A 22,234-nucleotide genomic window follows, 5' to 3' on the forward strand; every position below is an offset into this window, starting at 1 on the left:
CAAGCCAGGGCACTGGCATCGGCTCCAGGCATGCAGGGCCAGGGACAATGAGTGTGCTAATGGGGATGCAGCCAGCAGGGCCTGGATCTCAACAACCAGAAAGAGTTGTGGACAGGATGGCGGGGTGGGGGGGGGTGCTGCCCAGACACCCCTGAGCAGGGACAGGGGTATGCTATCACACCAACTAGGCCTCCATCGACAGAGGATGATGGGGTGGAGGCAGTATTTGTCTCTAAAGGAGGACACAGTGTCATGGCTGCAGGCTGCCCTGGCATTCTGTTTCTACCCTTACTCAGAGTTTTGCAGGTGAGACCTGTGGGAGCAACACTACCCTCCCTTTACTCGTCTCCCCCTGCTGGGCTTGGCTAGGGCCAGGTGCAGTACCCACAAAGTAGCCTGGCTGTAGGTCTCTTCTGGCTCTAACTCCCAGACCTCTGGAAGCCCCACAGCCCCTGGCAACCTAGAAGCAAGGCTGCTCTAAGACCAGCCAATCTTGAGCCCCCATATGGGACAGAGCCCACGGTGGCCCAGAATCTGCAGAAAAACAGGAATCCTCTGGGGTTTTGAGCTGAGCAGGACACAAGAAAATTCCAAACCACAGCAAGATGGGGCCTGGCTGCAGCACTGCACAGAGAAGGCAGCAGGGAGAGGCTGGGAGGGGTGTCCATGCATCAGGAGAAGGGCCACAGGGCTACCTGCTCCTCCACTCAGCCTTCGGTCCTTCAAGTACGCAACTAAGAGAGAAGATAGAGCCAGAAGGGGGGTGGGGGACAGGGGAGACACACAACACGGTGAAGATCAGGGCTGGGCCCAGGTCAGGGCATGGAGATGGGCCAAGGAAATGAGAAAGGTGGATAAACGCAGAGAGGACTAGGGCAAGGTGGAGCCTCAGAAAGTCCACTCGTGCCCATCTCCGTCCACCTGCCCAAGCAACAGCCCCTACAGGATCCACAGCAGGAGGGGGCTCTCACCTCCCGCCCCACCCCTTCTTCAGCTCAAATCCCACATCCCAGTCTCAGTACCCTCACCATTCTGCAGGCTACACATACAGAATGGGGGAGGCCTGCAAAATCCGAAGTCCCTCCCAACACATGGGGTGCCTGGTGGACTCCCAGCTGTGTCTCTCTGTGTTTTGGCCTCTGCCCTGTTTCTCCCCCAAAGAGACTGGCAGGCCCAGGGGTCAGAGGAATTCCATTCCCGGCAGCTCCAGCCTGCCCCAGCAGCCCAGCTCTGGAGGTATAGCTGCAGAGTTGAAGGGGGGCAGGAGGGGAGGAGAAGAAATTCAGACACAGGAAGTTTGCTTCCTGGCAGGAAAGGAGCCAGAGGAGTAGCTGTGTGATGGAGGAAGAGGATGTGGGTCCAGGAGGTACACAGGAACCACCAGAGTTGGGTGTGTTGGGGGTGCTCATGGGCTCAGTTTGGGGAGGGACAGAACGTGGTGGGAAGGAGTTTGTTCTACCTCAGAGTTCCTGAGTCTTCTGGTTTGCTTCCCCCACCCCAATTCAGCTGCCTTTGGCTCTCCTAACACCCAAATGGTCCCACTTGCCTTTCCTGGTTCCCAGATTCCAAGCCCATTCCTGTGATGCCCTTGGATCCCACCCTCCACCTGTGACAAAGATCTTCTCAAGTGCCTTAGGCCCGGTGGGGGTGGGTGACTCACCACAAGCAGGCTTCCCTGGAAGGACCCAATCCAGGTCCTGAGCCCCCAGTCAGGCCCAGCACAGGCACAGGAGGGCTGGGCCCCCCATCTTACAGTGCAGGTGGAATCTGGGGAGACCAGCCCAGCATCTGGGCCCAGGTGACCCAGAGCTTACCATGTGTCCCCGCCCCGACTCAGGTGGGTGGAGGTGTACTTACTGTAGCCCATGCCTTGCAGGAAGTATTTGAAGGCCTCAGTCAGCTTTCCTGGCTGCAGGAGGGTGGGAGAGGCACAGGCTTTGATTGACTGCCTAGCATTCATGGGGGTAGGGAAATGGGAGTGGGGGGGCTCTATCACTCCCCATCTCCCAACCACCCATCCCACTGGACTGAGACAGGAGGACCAATAGTCTCACCTGTGTGACTTGGGGGAGCCCCCCAGAATCTGCCATCTGCAAGGGAGAAAGTGGGCCGTGATGAGCAGCACCTCCCACCTGGGCAGGCTCTGCTGATCAGACACTGCCCAGGTCCCAAGACCCAGGCAGGCCTTTCCCTACCACTGAGTCCATGGTGGGGGTGGGGCTGGCCCAGAGTGGGAGGAAGGTCTCACCTTCAGGAAGGTTGTGGTGGTTGGGTCCAATTTGGAGTTGCACTCGACCTGGGGACAAGGAGCTAGCTTTAGCAACAGCCCTGCTCCACCCACCCCCAGCAGGGGCAATTCTATGTGGAAGTGTCTGTGTCCTCAATGGAGAGGAGAGGACAGGGAGGCCCAGGGCTTGGCCTTCTCCTTCCAGGGTCCCTGCATTCCCTGGTAGCCCCCACCAGGGGCCTGAGACCCCCCCCCCCCACACTCACAACTGCTGGTGGGGCAGAAATTGGGTAGGGGCCTGCTTGGATGGCCAGGGCCACTCTGCCAGGATGGGGCCACAGGAGCTGGGGGAATGAGATGAGGAGGTGCTGAGGGTCAGTAGGGGGCTCTGGCCCTGCCTGGGTCAAGATGGCTGGTGAAAGTTCATACCTTGTTCTGGCAGTCCTGATGGGCACTGGAAAGTCTGGTATTTTCCAGGCACACGGGGACTGCTCTGGGCACTCCTGGGCCCTGAGCTGGAGCCTCCAGCACTGCTCTGTGCTGATGGGCACCCAGCTCCAGACTGCCTGTTGCCAGAATTCTAATAGAAGTAACACACAGCCCCAAACATCACTGATGCCTGGGCAGCCCGGGGGAATGGTGCCATTGTGTGTGAATCACCTGTTTCATAACAGGTCAAATTTTAGAGGAAAGAGAAATCTTCAGCTTAGAGACTGAGGAGGGGGCTGCACTATGGAGAAGGGAAGTATCAGACTCCTTCACCTGCAGGATAGCAGTGACAAAGCTGATGCTGATGTGTGGCAGGTGGCAGGGAAGTGAGGGGAAGGCCACCATCCAGCTTGTCTCCTGGGGGCATCCAGAGTGGGTCCTGATGGCTAGGTTCCAAAGAGCTTCTGCCTCTGACCTCCTATCCCCAGTCAGGACAGCCTCACACTCACCACCCCATCCTCAGCAGGTGCATTATCACCAACCACCAACATCACGGGGCAGCTGCAGACACAGAGGAAATAGAGTTGTCTAGCTTGCTTTGGGGGCAAAGGCAGTGGCTAGAAGGAGGGCCAGCGGCCACTCACCGGAGAGTCTTGGCATTGGGCACTGTTCCAGGCCGGTTAATGTCCAGGTCTCTTCGGCTACAGGGGAAGGGCAGAGGCAAAAAGATAGGCATCCCAGGACTGGACTGGGGGAAGGGGACACAAGCCCAACACTACCAACTGGTAATCAGGTGGACTACAGGGCTCTCCTCATGTGCTACTCTCCACACCCCAACTCATGCCAGGTCCTCGGAGCTCATGCACTGCCATTTCCGAAGTGGAGGCGGTCGCTGCCCCGGCTCCTGGACCACGTGGGAGGCGGGGCTGGAGCGCTCTAATTCTCCCATGATTTTAAGCACATGCACACAGCAAGTGCTTACTAAATATTTCCACCTGGGCCTCCCTAAGTTTCTATTGTTTTTCCAATAGGTGCTTAATAAAATATTTGCAAATAAAAGCGAAGGGAGGATTAACACCTCCTCAGGAAGCCCTCCAAAGAGCACAGCTGGAGACTCACACCTCCTCTCATTTTAGAGGTCAGCACCTAGGCTTCACGAGTCCCTTATATGCTCCAGTGCTCCCAGCCAGCAAAGGAGAAGTGGAGGAACCAAAACAGGGTCCCAGGCCCTCCTCAGCCTCTGCCCCCCAGGAAGCCAGCAACCCTGGGCAGGAAGCCCCCCCCCATCCACCCAGCTCCATCCCGCGGGCGGCTGCACGGAAGGTCCCGCTGCGAGTGCCGCCCACACCTGTTGTACATATTCCAGAAGAGCTGCAGGTTGGCCTGGTTCACCACGTTGGCGATCTGCTGCCTGTAGCTCTGCACCAGCTCAGTATTGTTCACCAGCTCCTCCTGGGCCGGAGATGGGAGGAAGGGAGGGGACCGGCTCAGAGCAGCCGGTGGGAGTCACCTCCTGGGCCACCCTGGCCGCGCCCGGCCCCGCTGGGATAGAGGGGCGGGGCGGCTTCCCGCCTCCATTCGTCTTTTCGGAGGCTGAGGCATCAAGGCGGGGATCAGGAAGCACCCCCCCCGCCCTGCTCCCCTCCAGCGGCGGACTGCCCCACCTTACCTGGCTGAAGAGGTGGGAGAGCACAGTGTCGGGTAAAGTGCTGGTCAGGCCCGAGAGCTGCAGGAGGATGCCATCGTGAGCGCCGCGCCTCAGTCACCACCCAGCCCGGGACACTCCTCTCACCTTGGTGGCAGCCCAGTCGATCCAGCCTTTGCCGTTGGGGTCGATGTTCATCAGCACCAGTCCCTCCACCAGGTCCGGGAAGATAAGCTGCGGAGAGAGGGGAGAAGGGGGGATGGGGTACAGGGATCCCCCCTTTCTTCCCATCTAGAAAAGGGGTTGTCCAATTCTGGCACTGTCCCAGAGGTGATCGGGAAGGTCACAGGAAGTGCAAAGGCTTTGTCAAGGCTTTAAGGTGCCATTGATGGGGCAAATGGCCGCAGCTACCCTGCGATCCTCCTTCCTACCCAGACCCCTAAAAATCCTATAATTTACTGAGCGGATGTGGTGGTGCATGCCTGTAAATCCCTGGACTGCGTAGTGAGACTCTCTCCAAAAGAAACAAAAACAAAAACACCAGAAACTTTGATTTACTTAGAACCTGCAACCATATCAGTTTTCTACCCCCCTAAAAGGATATATAAACTACAGTGCTGTGGATAGAACTCAGGGCCTCGCTCATGCTACCCCACATGGATGCTTTCCCACCTCTCCCACTGAGCCACACCCCCAACCCTCTTTAAAGTATGTTTGAAGGTATTGTTGCAAAACTGAGTATTAAACATGATTAAAACCTCAAACACGTCATATCATTGCAGTTCTAGAAAATGAAGCCTTTAGCTAGGCATGGTGGCCCATGTCTGTAATTCCACCTACTGGGAAGGTGGAGAAAGGAGAACCCAGAATTCAAAGCCAGCAGGGCAATGTTTGTAAGGCCCTATCTGACAAACAAAATGTCTGGGGGTCTGGCTCAAAATGTACCCAAGGCTCTGGATTCAATCCCCAGTACAGGAGGATGGAGCAAAGTATTAAGCCTTCCTGATGTCACATCAAGAAATTGACCTGTTTTCTGTTAGACAGTGAGCAAAAAATCTGCAGCTTCTGTTCAATGGCAGTGCTAAAGCCCAGTCCATTCCCCTGCCTGGGGTGGGGTGGTTTATAGTTAACACAACACGTAAGTGCTGGAATTAAAACTGAAGGCAACAACTCCTGGTTATTTGTATTTGAAGAAAACAATTGAAAATTAAGCTTCTGATTTTTAAAGATGACACGCTTTCTTGCCCAGCATGTTTTTGCAGAGTGCTTGCTTTAAACCTCATCTTCGTATGAATGTAATTTTTGATGGGGAGAGGGGATAAAGAAGAGTGATGGAGGGGTGAATCCAACTAAGATATATTGTAAGCACTTTTATAAATATCACAATACCACCAAAATATGTAAGTGTAATTTGTCTGGGTAATACTGCAGTTGGAACTCGGGGCCTTATGCTTGCTAGGCAGGCACTCTGCCAGCCCTGCTTTCTGTTATTTTTATTTTTTGCAGTACTGGGGTTTGAATTCAGGGTCTCACACTTTTTAAGCAAGTACTTTACCACTTGAGCCACTCCACCAGCCCTTTTTTTGGGAGGGTATTTTTCGAGATAGGGTCTTATAAACTATTTGCCCGGGTTGGCTTTGAACTGTAATCCTCCTGCTGTCTGCCTTCTGAGTAGCTAGGATTACAGGTGAGAGCCACAGGTGCCCAGCCTGTAAGTGTAATTTTTTATTAAAAGATTACTTGTGTTCAAATGTTTCCTGCAGCCGGGCGCTGGTGGCTCACGCCTGTAATCCTAGCTACTCAGGAGATAGAGATCAGGAGGATCAAAGTTGGAAGCCAGACTGGGCAAATAGTTCCATAAGACCCTATCTCGAAAGACCCTTCACAAAAATAGGGCTGGTGGAGTGGCTCCAGGTGAAGACCTTGAGTTCAAGCCCCAGTACTGCAAAAAAAAAAAAGATTGTTACCTGAATTAGTGAAGTATAATCCTTACCTGGTGGGCAGGGCAGTCAGTTGCATGGTTTGTAGCTAGGAGGAATTTTGGATTTGGGTAACTATTAAGCAACTTGTATTTAACAGTTTTTGAGGAAACATATGGGAAAATCAAGCTTTTTTTCTTTTTTTAAAAGTTAGTTTCCTTGGAGGGAAAAAGGTTTTTCTAAGCAAAGAGGAAGTGAGGGGAGGAGAGGAGGCAAAAGGAGCAGGGAAAGTCCCTTGCTCTAGAATGATCAAGCTCTGGGGTGGAGTTGGGGTTCTGGTTGGGGGCAGGAAGACTCACTGCAAACTTGGCCAGTACATAGGCTCCGGCTCCCACTCCAATGCCAATCACGTACTTGAACCTGGTGCAGAGCAGGCTGGTCATTCTAGGGCTGGAGGTGCCATTTCCCATGAAACCAACCAAGGCAGGCCCCGCCCACAGCCCCCAGCTGGATCTGTAGCGTGGTGGGCACTCCTGGCTCCCAGTTCCAGGGAGAGGCAGGGGACTCACCCAAAATGCTGCACCACACTGGGAAGCATGGCTGCCAGCTGCTCCATGGAGGGGAACTGGTATCTGTAGGCAGAGCAGAGGTCAGGATCTGGGGGCAACTGGGGTGCAGGCCTGAGGGCATGGAAGGGCTCCAAGGTACCTACCCCTGAGGGAACTGCGACGCCCCCACCTGCTGTCCGGGAGCGTCCACGTGGCACACCACAAAGTGCTTGGTTATCTCCTGCATGTCCTCGAAGTTGAAGAAGGTGTTGAAGCACAGCTTGTCTGCAAAGATACACCTCTCAGGGAGCTGAGCACAGGGCAGGGGGCAGAGGGAGGCTAGTGGGCCCTGTGGGCAGGTGAAGCAGGCATCATGGGCCTTAGGACCCAGCAATAAAATATAGGCCAGTGGGTTGAGCCACGAGCTAAGTGTGAGCTGGGAAATGCAGGGCCCTGTGGGGAGTGGGGGGGGCCCAGGGCAGGGCAGAACAAAGCTGGGCTGCACTTACGGTTGAGGCCCACATCATGGTAGGTGATGATGGCTGGGCGGTTCCCCTTGGGGGAGCCCCGGATCACCACATGCAGAAGACCGTAAGGTGTCTCAATGTCATGCTCCTGGAGGGGACAGACAGCTGTCCATTTTCAGTAGCCCCCACTCATGGTTCTTCTAGGGACCAAGGCAGCCAGGCAACCTGAAGGCTGGTGGTGCCCCTCTCTTCCTCCCTGCCCCCCACCAGGGTGACCTGTTCTCATCACCCAGGAGGCTCCCAGAGAGGTCAGGCAGATGGAGCACCTTTTCTCAGGGGCATTCGACATGAAAAGTTCTGGTATCTTCTGCAAGTCCACCCATGGGCTGGACTGCCACTGAATGCAAACTCAGCCCTCCAGGTCCAGGGAGGCCCCTCCAGAAGTGCTCTGCCACCCCAAGCAGGGTCCCTCACCAACTTAGACCAGTCAAGGGCTCCCTGCTTCTCAAGAGGAAGCCTCAGCAGCCCTTCCTTCAAGAATCTGCAGCAAACACCTCCATGCCAGCTCCACCCCGCCCCACCCCTACACCTGTCCCTGGTTCCCACCCCAGGCTTTAGCTCATGCCCTTCCTTCCACCTCCAATGTCCTTCTCTGTGCACCAAGCATTCTGCAATGCCCGCTCCAGGTCCTCCTGAATTCATATCCTTCGCTTTCCTGTTCAGGTCCTTAGGCCTTCAGGAAGACAAGCTCTGTCCCTTACTGTGACTCTAAGCAGGACATGTCACTTCCCTATGTCTCAGATACTTCCCTCAAGCCATCTCATAGGGATTTGGTGACAGCTTACAGTAGTAGCATGTGGAGGGGCCCTGAAAGGGGGCTGTTGTGCTTGGGCCCCCATGAGCCTCTGAACCTTGGGGGGAGACACCCTGCTGACTGGTTGCTTTGCAGAACCTTTGCAGAGTGATTTTCTTGGGTGCTCAATCAGGAAACTTCCGAGAAGGTCTGTCAGAGCTGAGTCAGCCGCCTTGCCTGTATAGTGAGGATCTGTGTTGCTGCAGAGGGTGACTCAGATAGTTGCAGGTTGGGCAGGGGTCAAGGATGGGAAGGAAACACCAAGTGACTGAGTACCACCATGTGCCTGGCTTCCTGTATGTTGCCCAAGGGAGAAGGAAATACTTCGTTTTAGAAGCAGAAACTTGGGTGGCAGGAGTGACTTCTCAGAGATTACTTTCCTAGGTCTGGTCCCAGAGGACCACTTTCAAGGGCTGGGTCTCTAGCAGGGAGAGACAAGGTGGTAACAATCCATGTTCAAAAGCCACACTTTGGGAGTCAAATTCTGCTGGGAGACCTGTGTCTCTTCCCATGGTCCTCTAGGTGGGCCTGGGCCTATCACAGCAGGCCAAGGAATGCTTCCTGCTCCATGGTCACTGACTGGACACTTTTCGAATGTCATCTCATTTACTTATCATGTGGGCACAAGCCAAAGAGGAGGAAATTGAGGCCCAGAAAGAATACACTTACTCTTTCTTGGCCAAGATTTGAGTCCAGCGAGGGTGAGGGAGGGAACTGGGGCAGCCTCAAGGGCCTAGGCCTGGCAGTAGGGGTTAGGTTTTCTGAGGGGATGATTAAGTTCCACTCAAGGGACTTCCTGAGTCGCCAGCCCCTCCACAGCTGCTTGTCCCTGCTGCAGTCCCCACCAGTCACAGGATTGTCCTCCCAGCTCTGGAGAGAGGGACTAGAGAAGATGCCACAGTACAAATGCTGCAGTGGGCTTCAAATAGGCAGGTCTCAGAGACAGGGCAGCTCTTACCCTGCAGGCATACATCAGAGACACAGGGCTCCCTCCAGACTCAGACCTCTGCCCTTCAAGGGTGTGTGGGGGGGGGGGCTGAGGAGCCCTGTCTGCCCCTCCCAGCCCTGGTGTGGCTTTTCAGGTCCCCACCCTCAGGCAGCTGCCACAGTCACAGAGCAGTCCCTACTAGGGCTCATCGCCAGCTCTGGGAAGGGCTGGGTCTGGGTGGGGGGTGGGGGACCTAATGACCTTGGCGGAATCCTTCCCATGACTTCCCTGCACCTCCTCCCACCAGACCCACGACCCTGACTGTGGAGCTCTGACCCAGCTTGGCCTGATAGAGCTAAGCATCCCTTTTCCTATGGCTCTGCCCAAGCGGTGGAGAATCTCTGAGCCCCCCAACTCCCAACGTTCCCATTGGCTCCTGATGACGTCAGAACCCAGCCCCCGCCTCCAGGTGGGCGCTGGCGGTATGCATTGCGGCAGGCAGGGAAGGAGGGGGCTCTGACGTCTCTCAGCCTGTTTCTCTTCCCTTGCTAGTGACCTTGAGGACTGGGCGGGGGGGGGGGCGGTTCTAGAGCAGGGCTTTGATGCATGGAGATGGGTGGTTGTGGTGTAATTCATCGGGTGCATTAGTAATTTAGGGGACAGGGTCTGCATGGGCGGCAGGTGCTGACATCTCAGGGACCAGGCGAAGGAGGGAGTGGGGGGAGCAGGCTGGTGCAGATCTGCCCTTGTCTCTCCCTCCTTGAGGAAGCTCACACAGGGCTTGGATAGGAGGAGGCACCTTGGGAGCCCCGTGCTCTCCCACCTCATGGCTCCAGTGTTGCCTCCCCAGCTTATAAAATAAGGCCAAGTGGCCCTCCTTATCCCCTCCCCTACAGAGACTACTGCCTGAAGGCCTAGACTTCCATCCCTGTGCTGCACCGCGGTGCCCTGGGGATGCAAAGGCCACTCCTAAGGAAGACAGACACTGCCTGTCCTTCAGATGGCTCTCTGCTGCAATCATTCAAACACCAGAGACAATCCCCCACGGGGACAGGTCCACAGACCCTGGCAGGCGCAGCCCCAGACACAAGCTGGGAACTACATACACAAGTGGCTCACAGAGGACCAGCCCCCTCATCCACCAGGTTAAAGTATCCTAAGCGCCTAAGCAGACACCAGCAGGGACATGCCAAGCCCAGGACAGCAGGGCCTGGGGCGTGCACACATTGGCACCGAGCCCATCCAGGCAACTAGAGGGGCCACAGTGCACACATTCCGAATCTGAAGACTTTGCCCCTCCCCTCTGTCTTTCCCCCAAGGCCTGACTAGCAGCCACCCCAATTACCCCTGAAGACCAGGGTCAACAAAAGATGAGAGAAGGCAAAGTTACCACCAGACCTGGACAGAGGGACGCTCTGTCCCTCCTGCAGGTCACAAGGATGTCCTTCCTCCCCGCCCACCTTGCTGCTCCCAGGACCCTCACTCACCCCATCCCAGCACTCCGGCATCTTGCGGAGGGAGGGAATTCGCTCGACCAGGAAGGGCAAACAAAGGCCTGAGTCACTCAAGTCCAGAGGGAGGGGGCAGCTCAGGTGGGAGGCCAGCAGCTCTATGATGGGGCAGGCTCGGCTCCCAGGCCATTTATACGCAGATCCAGGCCCGCCCAGGCCCGCCCAAGCCCGCCCCTCCTCCCCTCAGGGTTTCAGAGCAGCCACTTGCTCGCTGGAGCCCCTGCTCCCAGATTGGCTGCTGGGAGACAAACCTGGTTCTGATTGGCTCCCAAGGTCCTCACTCACTTCAGTCTCCCTCCTGCTCCTCCAGCCCCAGCACACAGCATCCTGATGGTCCCAACATCAGGGATGCTCACCCCCAGCAAGGGGTAGTGCACCAGCTCCCAGCACCCAGGAGCCGGGGCCCCTGCACTACAGGGTAGTGCAGGACTCTCAAGTCCACCTCAGACCAGCAGAACCCTTGACCTATGCCCAGGAGCTCCAGCATCCGGGGAACCATACCCCCAGGCCAGCTCCTCAGCAGGAAGGCCTGGGGTAACAACCCTTAAGCGGGGTGGGGGAGAGACTGTTGCTTTTTGGAGCAACTCCAGGAATCACCTACTTAGCTGTTTGCTCCTCCTTCATCCACTGGGCTCTCTCCCCTTGGGCAATTCCCATTCTGTTCACATGGATGGTCAGGGCTTGCCCACACAGCCAAAAGTGGGGTTCTGGGGTGGGGTGGAGGGGAGGATGACCTGAGCAGACTACAGGAGCAGGGGTGGGACGTACACCTGCTCTGCCATCCCCACCCCAGCTCTGCAAGGGGCTGCAGGCCACCAGGAGAGGATGAGGAGAGGATGAAGGACAGGAGACAGACTATTCAAGTTGACATGCCTGTCTTCTGCACACTTGCCAGGTCTCTCTCCTGGGGCCAACTAGCGTGGAGCTCAGTTCCCAGGTCTCACAAGCCACCTCAGGCTCCATGGCCCATCTTCCTGGGTAGGTAGCATCTGAGTGGCAAGCTGGCTCAAGACACACAGGAGGAGTAAGTAGAGGAGAAGGGGGCCAAGCAGAATGGAGAAGGAGAGGAAATAGGCCAGGGAGGGGACAGAGGAGGGAGCACTAGAGTTGACAGCAGAAGTGACAGGGAGCAGGGTGGGGGCTGGGTGCCTGTGCCCCCATTCTGTCTCCTTGGTGGAGGAACATACTGCTCTCTTGTCCCAGCCTGTGCTGACAGCCCTGCACTCTCGCAACCACCCCCAGGGAAGGTGCCTGGTGACCTGGTCCACACCTGTCACAGGCATTTTTCCTGCTTCCCGGGGTACTAACAGCAGCCCCTGCCCCACCTGAGACCTAAATCAGAGCACTTGCCCTTTGTTCCCCAAGAGAGTTGGGTGGGGGGTGGAGGGTGGAGCAGTGTCCCCCTGCCTCTCCTATCCTGCAGACCAGGACACAGAAAGAAGCCTGGATAGCCAAGGTAGCTGCAGAGCCCAGCCTCTGTCCTCACAAGTCCTCCCACCTGCTTCTCCAAGAAGGGAGGTCCTGCCACCAACTCCTGCTCCCCGTGGTCCCCACCCAATTCTTGAGTGGCTTCTCCCCTCCCTGAGACCCAGGGGAGAAGCTTACTTGACACTGCCCCCTCCATGCCACAGTCCTGACCATCTCTGCTCAGATCAGCTCTGATACAAATCCATCTCCAGCTGAGGTTTTTAATCTCTCAGTGCCTCAAGGTCCCCAGGCTTCCCCACAGATGATCCTTATGTGCTTAGGAGAGGAAAACAGCTGAAGACACAGAGAGGTTAGGTAATTTTCCTGGATCACATCAGCATTCTGGGACTGAGATTGCATCGTTAAAAGGAGCAAACATGATGCTCAAATAACAGAAATTCACAGTGTCACTCAGGACGCTACAAGTTCAGAGTCAAGGTGCCAGCAGAGTTGGAGCTTTCAGAGGACTTTGAGGGAAGGATCTGTTCCAGGCCTCTCCCCTAGCTTCTGGTAGCCTCAAATATTCCTTGGCTTGTGGAAGACCATGTCCCTTGTGTTCACATAGTCTCTGTGTTTAAATTTGCCCCTTTTCATTAAAGTACCCATTGTATTGAATTAAAAATAAATAAATAAATAAATAAAGGGGCAAACACTTCTGTTAGCATATGTCCCATGTGCCAGCACTTTACTCATTTTATCTTCTTTTTGCTTTATTTTGCTTTTTAAATTTTGAGGTAGGGTCTCACTGTATAGCCCAGGCTGTCTTCAAACTCACAATCCTCTTGCCTCAGCCTTTCAAGTGCTGGGATAACAGATGTACACCACCACCATCAACTCATTTTATCCTCTAGTCATTTTTCAGATGAGGCACAGAGAAGTTTGGTAACCTCCCAACATCACACAGTAGACAGCACAGAGCCAGGAACCACCTAAGTAGCATGCTCTGCCCCCGTGCTCTGATGGTTACTTGTCACAGTCATTCAAGGGTCTGAGTATCGGGCCTGCTGCAGACAGCATCACCTCACAGACTCAAGAGTGACTGAGTGGGGTGACGCCTGCTGAAGGTCACGTGGCCCATAAATGGCAGGATCTGGACCCCATCTGTTGGGTGTTTGCTGGTCTCTCTGCCTTATTATCTCCCCTCTAGCTAAGCCCCATGGAATCCAGAGACTGACCCACCAGCCACTGTGAAGCAGGGGGAAAAAGTCTCTGCCCTGTCTTGGCCCAGATAATAGCTACCTTTGTAGCTGCTCTTTAAAAAAAAAGCATCCACGTAGTATAGCTAGGGTAGGTGGAAGGTGCCTCTTGCCACAGGCTGCCCCTCTCCAAGAAAAGGGTCATTAGAACCAGGGTCCTGCTCACCATGGGCAGCTGCCTTGGGCATGGGTCACTGGCTGTTCAGAAGGCCCAGCTAATGGGGACTTTGCAGAATCAGTCAGTGTCTATGAAGGGGGAAGCTCCCCTGTGACCCCCAGAGTTCCCCTTTCTCCTCTCTGAGGAAGGCATGTGTCTGGCTGTCAGCACTCCTGCCTAGGCCTTCCACAGTGTGGGACCAGAGTGGCAGGGCAGGGCCAGCTACTCCAGGATTTTTTTTAACCAGCCCCTCCTCCAGGACTATTTGCTCACACTCATCTCACTCGCAGAGGGCAGAGTATCCCTGGCATAGTCTATTCTGATTTCCCGCCATCCCCTGGCCACATCCCTCTCAAGCCTCCTCCTGGGCTCCAGTTAGCCTCCCACTGCCCAATTTCATCCAGTCCTCTCAGCTTGGAGACCTTTGTGTTTGGAGACAGCATTCCCAGGGGATCTGGGCACGTGTACATGGTCTACCCTGAAGCTTTGCCATGTGTCCTTGAAAGGCGGGTGATCAAGGGACCAAGGCACAGGCCTGATCTTTATGCCTGCAGGGAGGCTGCTTGCCACGGGAGGAGCCAGCCAGCAGGCAGCCCCACCTCCCACACAAGCACCGTCACCACTGCATCCAGACACCACTAGGTCCAGACCACGAGGCTTCTCCTGTCATGGGGCTTGGAGACTGACCCAGATGGAAGTCAGGTGGAGACAAAGGCAGTGGCCTGGAGGTTACTTCGATCTGGTTAGGAGAAAGGTTCTGAATTTGTTCATCACGTTTGGATGACCAATGGAGTCTGAGAACCCAGCAAGGCTACCCTGGTATTTGCTGCTGTAAGACATTTTCTGACATCTGGAAATAAATAGCCACTGAAGCACTCAGGGGGGAGAAATGGCTGGCCAAGTGAGCAAAGCATCATGTGGAGGAATAAAAACAAAGAGCAAGTTCAGTGTTCATAGAGAATCTGGCATCAAATTAACCAGGACATGGTTGTCCAGGCAACCGCTGCTATGGAAACAGGAGCTATTTCAGCGTCAACCTGGCTTTCATGAGAGGCAAATGCTGATTCAGATGACAGTATTCCTCACTCCCTTCTCCATTCTCACTGTCCCCAGGCCTCCCCTTCCTTTCCAGATGTCTGGACAACAGAAGGCCCTGCTGCCTTCCACCTGGGTCTCCACAGGCAGGGGCAGGCAAAGCTGTTGTGAGCAGCAGGGCTGGTCCTGAGGCTGAGGTGCCCAGCCATGGCCATTCCAGGTGGGGGACACAGAAGGGATGTGACCCTCCTATGGGACATGGCCAGGTGGGCAAATGGGTTCAGCCAGCTGTAGGTCCCACAGCTCGGGAGTACGAGCTTTGACCTACCTTCCAGTCTGTGTCCACAGCTGAGAGGAAGGTGTCAGGGTTCTCCTGAGAGAGGGCAAACAGAGGACAGCAAATTAGCCCTGGCTGGTCTGGGGGTCCCACAGGCTGGCTTTCTGACCCCCAGTCTATGTTAACAAAAGTAGCCAACAACTTATCAAGTGCCACATGTCAGGAACCCATGAGTTTATCAACTTAAAGTGCAAAGATTTCCATTTTGCCGGTGGGAAGGGTGAGGCTCAGAGGCTTGGGTCCTCAGGTCAGAAAGTGAGGACCCTCTGACTCCAGGTCTTGGCTACTGATTACTTTGTCCTCTTGCCCCCAAAGGCATTTCTTATGATCTGACATCAGGACCCAGGGCAGAGGCAGGGGAGAGGGACATGGGGGACATGGCTGTCACATCCAGGACAGGGAGGGCATACTGAGGCCCACCAATCAGGAGCCGTTAGGGCAATTTTTCCTGGGGGCATCCATCAAGGATAAGGTTTTGTTTTGGTTTTTGTTTTGCGGTGCTGGGGTTTGAACTCAGGGCCTACACCTTGAACCACTCCACCAGCCCCTTTTTTGTGATGAAATTTTTTGAGATAGTGTCTTGTGAACTATTTGCCTGGACTGGCTTTGAACCGAGATCCTCCTGATCTCTGTCTCCTGAGTAACTAGGATTACAGCTATGAGCTACTGGTGCCTGGCTCAGGATGAGGTTTTGAAGATCATGCCCATGCAGAAGCAGACTCAGGCAGGCCAGTGCACCAGGCTCAAGGCATCTGTAGCCACTGGAGACTATGATGGTCACTTCACTCCAGGTGTTAAGTGCTCCAAGACAGTAGCCACCGCCATCTGAGAGCTATCCTCTTGGTCAAAATCTCCACTGTCCCTGTGTGGAGAGGCTACTTGGGGAACAAGACTGGCAAGTCCCACACAATCCCATGCAAGGTGACAAGCCCTTAGGTTCTGTCCTGGGGGGGCCTCACCCAGCCTCAGGAAGCACTGCCATTGTCTCAGCACCTGTGCCCAAGAAGCTACTGCTGATGACTTCAGCCAGTGGCTGCACTGCCACCCTGAGCAACTTCACCAAGGCCACCTTTGATGCCATCTCCAAGATCTATGGCTACCTGACCCTGGCCTCTGAAAAGAGACTGAATTCACTAAGTCTCCAAATCAGGAATTCACTGACCACTGTGTGAAAACCCCCCACCAGAGCCTCTGTGCAGAGGACCCAGGCTCCAGCCATGGCTACACTGCTTTCTTTTTATACAAGAAAAATAAAGTGAATTATCCCTGTAAAAAAAAAAAAAAACAACCTGCACAGTTTGGAGCCATCAGAGCCTGCAGGAATGCCCGCTTGGCACTCTCAAATTGCTCCAGCATGCGTGACACTGAACGGTGTTTTTGAATGCTGCCTGACTGGACAAGGGCAGGGCTGCTTCTGGTTGTGCCCTTAGCACAAAGCGTAGCTAGGAATGGACTCCCTAACACATGTGAATCTGGATAGCCACCTGTCCTCTCAAAGGAGGGGCACACAGCTCAGAAGGCACCCACAGTTTATGAGGCTGCACCGATGGAGGCTGGAGAATGGGGGCTAAACCCATGTGTAAGTCACCAGGAGGCCCTTGGACACTCTGCAACTGGGCCTAGCTTTCAACCCTGTGGGTCCCCATCTCCCCGTCTGTACAACAGGGAAGCTGGGCTACTTCAGACTCCTGCCGCCTTGGGGCCTGGGGAAGGAAAACTACCAGGTCCAGCACCTGCCCAGGTAAGGCAGACCTCTGGGCCTCCCTTGCTGCCTACTGTGCCTGTCTAGAAACCTCTCTGCTCCGCTTGGTGAGGCAGGGAGCTCTTAGCAGGTCTCAAAGCCCCTGAGCCTTAATGTTTGCAGGACTAAGTAAGAATCCTGGCGCTGGCCACCGTTCTTTCCTTTGCACTCTTGCCCTGGACTTTGTAAGCTGCAGATTCTCCTGGTGAATCAATAGCAATCAAATTAGAAGCAGAAGACTATCTGAGGATGGGGAGAGAAGGGACAGGCTGCAGAAGTGCAACAAGGATAGCCACCCCATGTCACAGGCACCAGAAGAACCAGCCAGTGATTCTGATGGTTTTTCTCACGGTGAGGAAAAGCCCACCACCTGCATTCGGACAGGAGTTGGGATGGAGGATGGAGAAGATCAGAGGCTGTTCTCAGCCAGGTTTCAGCTGCCTGGGACTATGTCATAAAGAAGGGCTGCACTTTCACCAAGTGTGGTGACACACTCATGAGACTGAAGCAGGAGGAGCACAAGTTCAAGGCCAGCCTAGGTTACATAGTGAGACCTTGTGTCAACAATAAATTTTGTTAAAAAAAAAAAAAAACAAGCAAGAATGGCTGCACCCAGACCTCCCCTAACTGATTCACCCAAGGTCTGGGCACTACATGGAGGAGGGAAGGGCAGCCACTTCTGGAACCCCAAGGAAGGGGACCAGGATTGGGGAATGGGATATGGCTGGGGGAAAGGGGTGGGCTGGCCACTGATGGATCTCACCAAAAGGGCTTATGTGAGGGGCTGAAGAAGTATAGGTGGTAGTTTTTTATACTGGAGACCTTAACAAGGTAATTATCTCTGAGAAGAGAGGAGGCATTTTTTTAAAAAAAAACCAAAATCTGACAAGAAGGATGAGGCAGATAATGGCAGGGTGTGCTGTGCATTCTCAGGATGCTGGGGGCCCCAGGAGATGGGGAGTGGGAGGGATGGGACCCAAAAGCCAAGAAACAGCAGGAAAAAAGTGAGCCAACTCAGACATCCCACGCCCCCAAGTCTGTGGGAGGTTAGTGAGCTCAGAGGACAGGGCGACAGAGAGGGTCCCACTAAGAGGGGGTGGGGAGGGCCTGGAGTGGTTTGTGGGACATGAGGTGGGGTATCCAGGCACCAGAGAAGGGGCAGTCAGTCTCCCATCCAGCTCCAGACCCACCCAGCGCTGCATCTTCAAATAAGCAGACGCCAGTCTGATGCGGCGTGAGGGAGAGGGAGATGTGCATGTACAGTTGTCCTCCACATCTATCTGTGGGGCCTTGGTTCCAGAACCTGCTGTGGGTACCACAATCTTCAGATGCTCAAGTCCCTTATATAAAATGACACAAGAATTTGCACAGAACCTAGCACTGGCCTCTCATACAATTAAGTCAGTTCTAGATTACTTGAGACACCCAATGTAAGGCAAGTGCTGTGAAATGTTGAGGGAACAATGAAAACAGAGTCTTACATATTCAGTACAGTCTCGATTCTTTTCCCAACATGTTCTATCTGTGTTTGGTTGAAACCCTAGAAGTGGAGCCCACAGACACTGAGGGCCCTCTGTATTCAGTCCTTCCGGGACTCCAAGAATTGTACCTGGGAAATTGTAGATGTAGAAGTGAAAAGGGCAAGTACTTTCCAGCTGCTGTGGAAAGGGGGAGAGTGTGTGTGTTGTGAGAAAAAACAGAGGGATGACATTTGGAAAGACCTTGTTGGGAGCTGAGAGGAGGCTGCTTTGGGCTTGGGGACGGGTTTTTAATAGGCCTTTGGAAAAATCAGATGTGACCAAGTCCCTAGCATGGGGCTTGTGCTGAGTCAAGAAAGAAGCGAGTGGCTCACTCTGTAATCCCAGCTACTTGGGAGGCAGAGATCAGGAGGATAAAGGTCAACCCAGGCAAAAAGTTAGTGAGGTCTTTGTCTCAATCAATAAACTGAATGAAAAGACTGTGCCTGTGATCCTAGCTATGCAGGAGGCCATAGGAAAGAGGATCATGGTCTGAGGCTGCCCCAGGATGAAAAGCAAAATCCCATCTGAAAAATAACCTAAAGCAAGAAGGGGTGGGGCATGGCTCAAGTGATAGAGTGCTTGCCTAGCAAGCACAAGGCCCTGAGTTCAAACCCCAGTACCACCAAAAAAACCCAAAAACAAACAAACAAAAAATTGAGGACTGGTTGGGAGACTGAAATGCAGACCTCACACAGGAGTGGGGACACCAATGGTGGCAAACTCTGGTCCTGGTGGCCAGTGGGATGAAGTGAGAGACCAGCTCCAGCAGAAGGAAGGCAGAGCCAGGCTGCCCCAGCAGGCAGGGCGGGTTCATGAGTCAGGGAAGAAGGAACAGTATGGTGCAGACTGGATCTGAGTGGGCAGTGGAAGACACTGGCCCAGGAGGTTAGGCTGGAAAGGAAGGAGCCAGGGGAAAGAGTAGGAGGGGCTGTAGGAAGGACCACAGCTAAAAATGAGGGAGGTGGCAGCCAGTGGTGAACTTTAAGCCAAGAAGAGACATGATGAATTTTAAAAGTGCTGTGCAGAGGAAGGGCAGAGGCAGGGAGACCAGTGAGGAGGCTCCTGCAAGCATCCTAGCAGGAGATGGGGATGTGAACTGAGCACAGAGGGCTTTCAGATGTGCAGCTTACCTGCCAGCCTCTGAGGGCTGACCTCAAACAACCCAGGACCCAGCACCTGACTCAAGATTCTGTCTTTCAGGTAAGACAAACTTTCTCAGAGGCAGGACTATGTGGTGGTTGGACCCCCTAGAGCCTCAGTTGACTGGCTGGTCCCCATGCTTGCTGCTCTGTGGCTCCTAGGCTCATTTTCTTGTGCCAGGAAGAGGGACAGGGCAGAGACTTGAGGAACTGGGTTCTGGTATTCACCATCTGCAAAATGAGGGGGTCTGAGATGGCATCAACAGCAGGGACCCCAGTCCCAATGCCCACAGCCAAACAGCAGGAGACCACAGCTTCTTGCTCAGTGCACAGCAGGATGGTGCTGGCAGGTGGGAGAGGGAAGGTGGACAAGGTGTCACAACAAGAAAATATAGGGTAGAGCAAACTCCAAATCTAGCGTCTGGTCCCCTCTGACTGAAGGGTCTTTGGGACAAAGTCATAACCTTGAGCTCCTCAGTCCCACAGCTTCTGTGGGACTATTGGTGAACTTTGCCCTTGAACCTCAAAGGCTTGTGACAAAAAAGACAGGATGCTGCGTCAAGGGAAGGCCCCGTGGATGGGGTGGCTCACACTCCTTCTGGTGACAGCACCAGATGTTACTACCTCTGGATGCCCAGAACCAAGGGCACCTGGACTCCAGCTCTAAGACCTTGGCCAAGCGATGGGAAATCTCTCCTTCAGAGCTCCAGCCTCCAGGACAGCTGGAGGGAGCCTCAGTGAGGCTGGCTGGGCACTCAGGCTGGTCTGGGAATTTTCAAGGCGAGGTACAAGGCGGCTCAGGGTGGCAAGACCGCAGAGAGAGGGCGCGGTTTCCCTCCTCGCCACGAGGTGGCGCACTCGGCCCCAGGACAGGAACGGGCGACTCACCAGCTCAGTGGCGTCCTGGCCCCGGAGCAGCGGCTTCTCTTCGGGGAATCGCAGCTCTTGCAGCCCGGCCATGGTCACGTCGTGCAGCAGGAGCCCTAGGAAGGAGGAAGGGCGAGGTTGGGTCCTGCTCCGGAGCTCCTGGGCGGAGAAGGGCTGGGGGAGACGCTGGCGCAAGAAGACTGCGAGCCACACCGATCCTCCCGCAAGACCAGCTTATTTATCTCAGGGGATAAATATTATTTATATATTATTTGCTCTTAAAAGTCAAATCGTGTTTTGAAAAGCTAGGAAAGCAATACAATGACGATCCTAAAATGGTTTCAAGCAAGATCCTGCATTTATTGAGAAGCAGAGGGAAGACTGGGAAGGCCAAAGGCAGGATCAGAAGCAGACAGGGGTCCCCTGTGGAGACCCCGGGTTCCGGAAGTGGACAGGGAGGTTCTGGGGACAGAGGCTGGAAAGAGCTGAGGGTTCTCCTCAGCTGGAGAAAGAGCCTGGGAGGGGGTGAGAGGACACTTGCAAGAGAACGATGTTGAAGAGGGGGTGCCAGTCAGGACAGGCAGGGAGGGGATGATGCTCAGGACTTCTCACCCCACAGCTACTGGATGGTAGGTTCCAAGCCCCAATTGCTGGGTGTTCCTGGGAGGCCCCGGGGGGCCTCTGACTCTCAAAGGAAGAAAGGGTCACACCTAACTAAGGTATATATATATATATATATATATGCTCTTGTCTGTGTTTGGAGGAGCCCGCAGTGGGGAAGGAAAAGAGGGCCCAGGACAGGCAATTCTTCCAGGAGTGACAGAACTGTTCCTCACCTGCATTTCAGAATGGAGAGGTCAGAACCCATCCAGGGGAAGACTAGCCAAAGGATTTGATCTGGAAATTCATAAAATTAAAACTGGCCAGTAAATATGTGGAAAAAGTACTCAAGCTCACCAGATGGCAGACCTGAGAAATCACCCTGCAGCCTCACTGATGGCCTCTGGACATCCCATGGTGATCAGCTCTGACCACCCGGCTCTGTTTGGTGCCAAAGGCTTGTCCTATGACTTCTATGAGGTCTTCATAGGGATTGCAGGGAATAAGGCTGACCTGAGGACCCTCAAGCTGCTGGTCACAAACTCTATCAAGTACAGCTCCATGGTGAAGTCGGAGAAGGACTTTCTCATGAAAGTCTGGTGGATCAAATGGAACCAGTTCATAGAAAAGCTGGCCCAGAGGCGAAGATGAAGTGAGCAGCCTTCCTTGCATCTCCTTCCCTCCACACCAATTCAGCCTACTTCCGTAGTCCTAGAGCCATGCTGGCCCAGCCTTCTCCATTTCGGTCTCAAAAGTGACTTTGTGAAGGTTGCCGATGGCCTCTGCATGGCTTGACGGGTCAGAAACACTTGATCAGCGGGCCACACTCATCTTTTTCACATACTCTGCTCTCTTGGCCTTGGTGACATCCACCCTCTCTGTGCCCCCTCACTCTGCCCTTGCTCAGGTCCCCTTTCCCAGAGCCTTTCTCTCTGTGAGGTCTCCTCCCAGCTCGGTCCTGGATGACTCCTCTACTCCCGTCTCTTTCTTTCTCTCCTTTTTCTCTTCTCTTCACCTATACTCATTTTCTAGGCGTTTCTCATTCTCGCCGCCTGCTGTGTGCTCTACCTGCCTGTCCACCTTCAGATTCCACCCTGGCCACCTTCTCAGAAGGCTTCTGGAGCCCCCCTGGCCTGGTACTCTGGCTGGTGGCACCTGTTCTTCTTCATGGTTCCCACAACAATTTGTAATCATGATTGATTTCTGTTTGCAGTCTAGTCCCACCAAAAAGGCCATGTGAATGGGCACTCGTGAGTGTCTCTCTGAGATGTAGAGTCAGCACCTAGCCCTGCCCCCAGACCTAGTTAGTACTTAATAAAGAATGTGTTGAATGCAAAAAAAAAAAAAAAAAAAAGCTCACCAGAAGTCAAAGAAACTCAATTAAAACGAAACTCTTCTTATTTTTGTTATTATTTTGACCAAGGGACCTGGCAAAGTATGCATAGCTAGCAAAAGCAGCATGGAAACCCTCACTTCCTTCTATTCCTTGCTACATTGGTACATTGTGGCCATAAAACACAATGATTGAGCCTTCTAGAGGGCATTATTGCAAAAAGTTAAATTAGTTCAAAGGTTCATACTTGGAGCTGGGGTCACAGCTCAGTCGTAGAGTGCTTGCCTACCATGCACAGGGCCCTCGGTTCCCCAG

The 22,234-nt window shown here is 54.1% G+C and overlaps 1 protein-coding gene and 1 pseudogene across 5 annotated transcripts in view; one reads left to right on the plus strand and one right to left on the minus strand.

Annotated features, from left to right (window-relative positions):
* The window catches only part of Ndrg4 (NDRG family member 4), a 40,913-nt gene that overhangs the window by 2,116 nt on the left and 16,563 nt on the right, over nucleotides 1-22,234 (minus strand). For 2 of the 5 annotated variants that reach the window (XM_020172721.2, XM_074055918.1), the window contains exons 2-16: nucleotides 20,008-20,102; nucleotides 14,711-14,755; nucleotides 7,278-7,383; nucleotides 6,933-7,053; nucleotides 6,790-6,852; nucleotides 6,580-6,640; nucleotides 4,449-4,535; nucleotides 4,326-4,382; nucleotides 4,005-4,108; nucleotides 3,301-3,357; nucleotides 3,166-3,217; nucleotides 2,249-2,296; nucleotides 2,055-2,090; nucleotides 1,858-1,909; nucleotides 696-734 (exon numbers count right to left, since the gene is read on the minus strand). In XM_020172721.2, coding sequence (XP_020028310.1) covers nucleotides 696-734; nucleotides 1,858-1,909; nucleotides 2,055-2,090; nucleotides 2,249-2,296; nucleotides 3,166-3,217; nucleotides 3,301-3,357; nucleotides 4,005-4,108; nucleotides 4,326-4,382; nucleotides 4,449-4,535; nucleotides 6,580-6,640; nucleotides 6,790-6,852; nucleotides 6,933-7,053; nucleotides 7,278-7,383; nucleotides 14,711-14,755; nucleotides 20,008-20,079 — 1,000 coding nt within the window. In that variant the 5' untranslated portion in view covers nucleotides 20,080-20,102. Of the gene's footprint in view, nucleotides 1-695; nucleotides 735-1,857; nucleotides 1,910-2,054; nucleotides 2,091-2,248; nucleotides 2,297-3,165; nucleotides 3,218-3,300; nucleotides 3,358-4,004; nucleotides 4,109-4,325; nucleotides 4,383-4,448; nucleotides 4,536-6,579; nucleotides 6,641-6,789; nucleotides 6,853-6,932; nucleotides 7,054-7,277; nucleotides 7,384-10,503; nucleotides 10,663-14,710; nucleotides 14,756-20,007; nucleotides 20,103-22,234 lie in introns of those variants that run through there. The other 3 variants (XM_020172718.2, XM_020172719.2, XM_020172720.2) reach the window with 3 other exon arrangements.
* On the plus strand, nucleotides 14,876-15,978 carry LOC141417584 (small ribosomal subunit protein uS5 pseudogene; annotated as a pseudogene).

Source organism: Castor canadensis, chromosome 15 (genome assembly GCF_047511655.1).
Source record: "Castor canadensis chromosome 15, mCasCan1.hap1v2, whole genome shotgun sequence".
NCBI classification, from domain to species: Eukaryota; Metazoa; Chordata; class Mammalia; order Rodentia; family Castoridae; genus Castor; species Castor canadensis.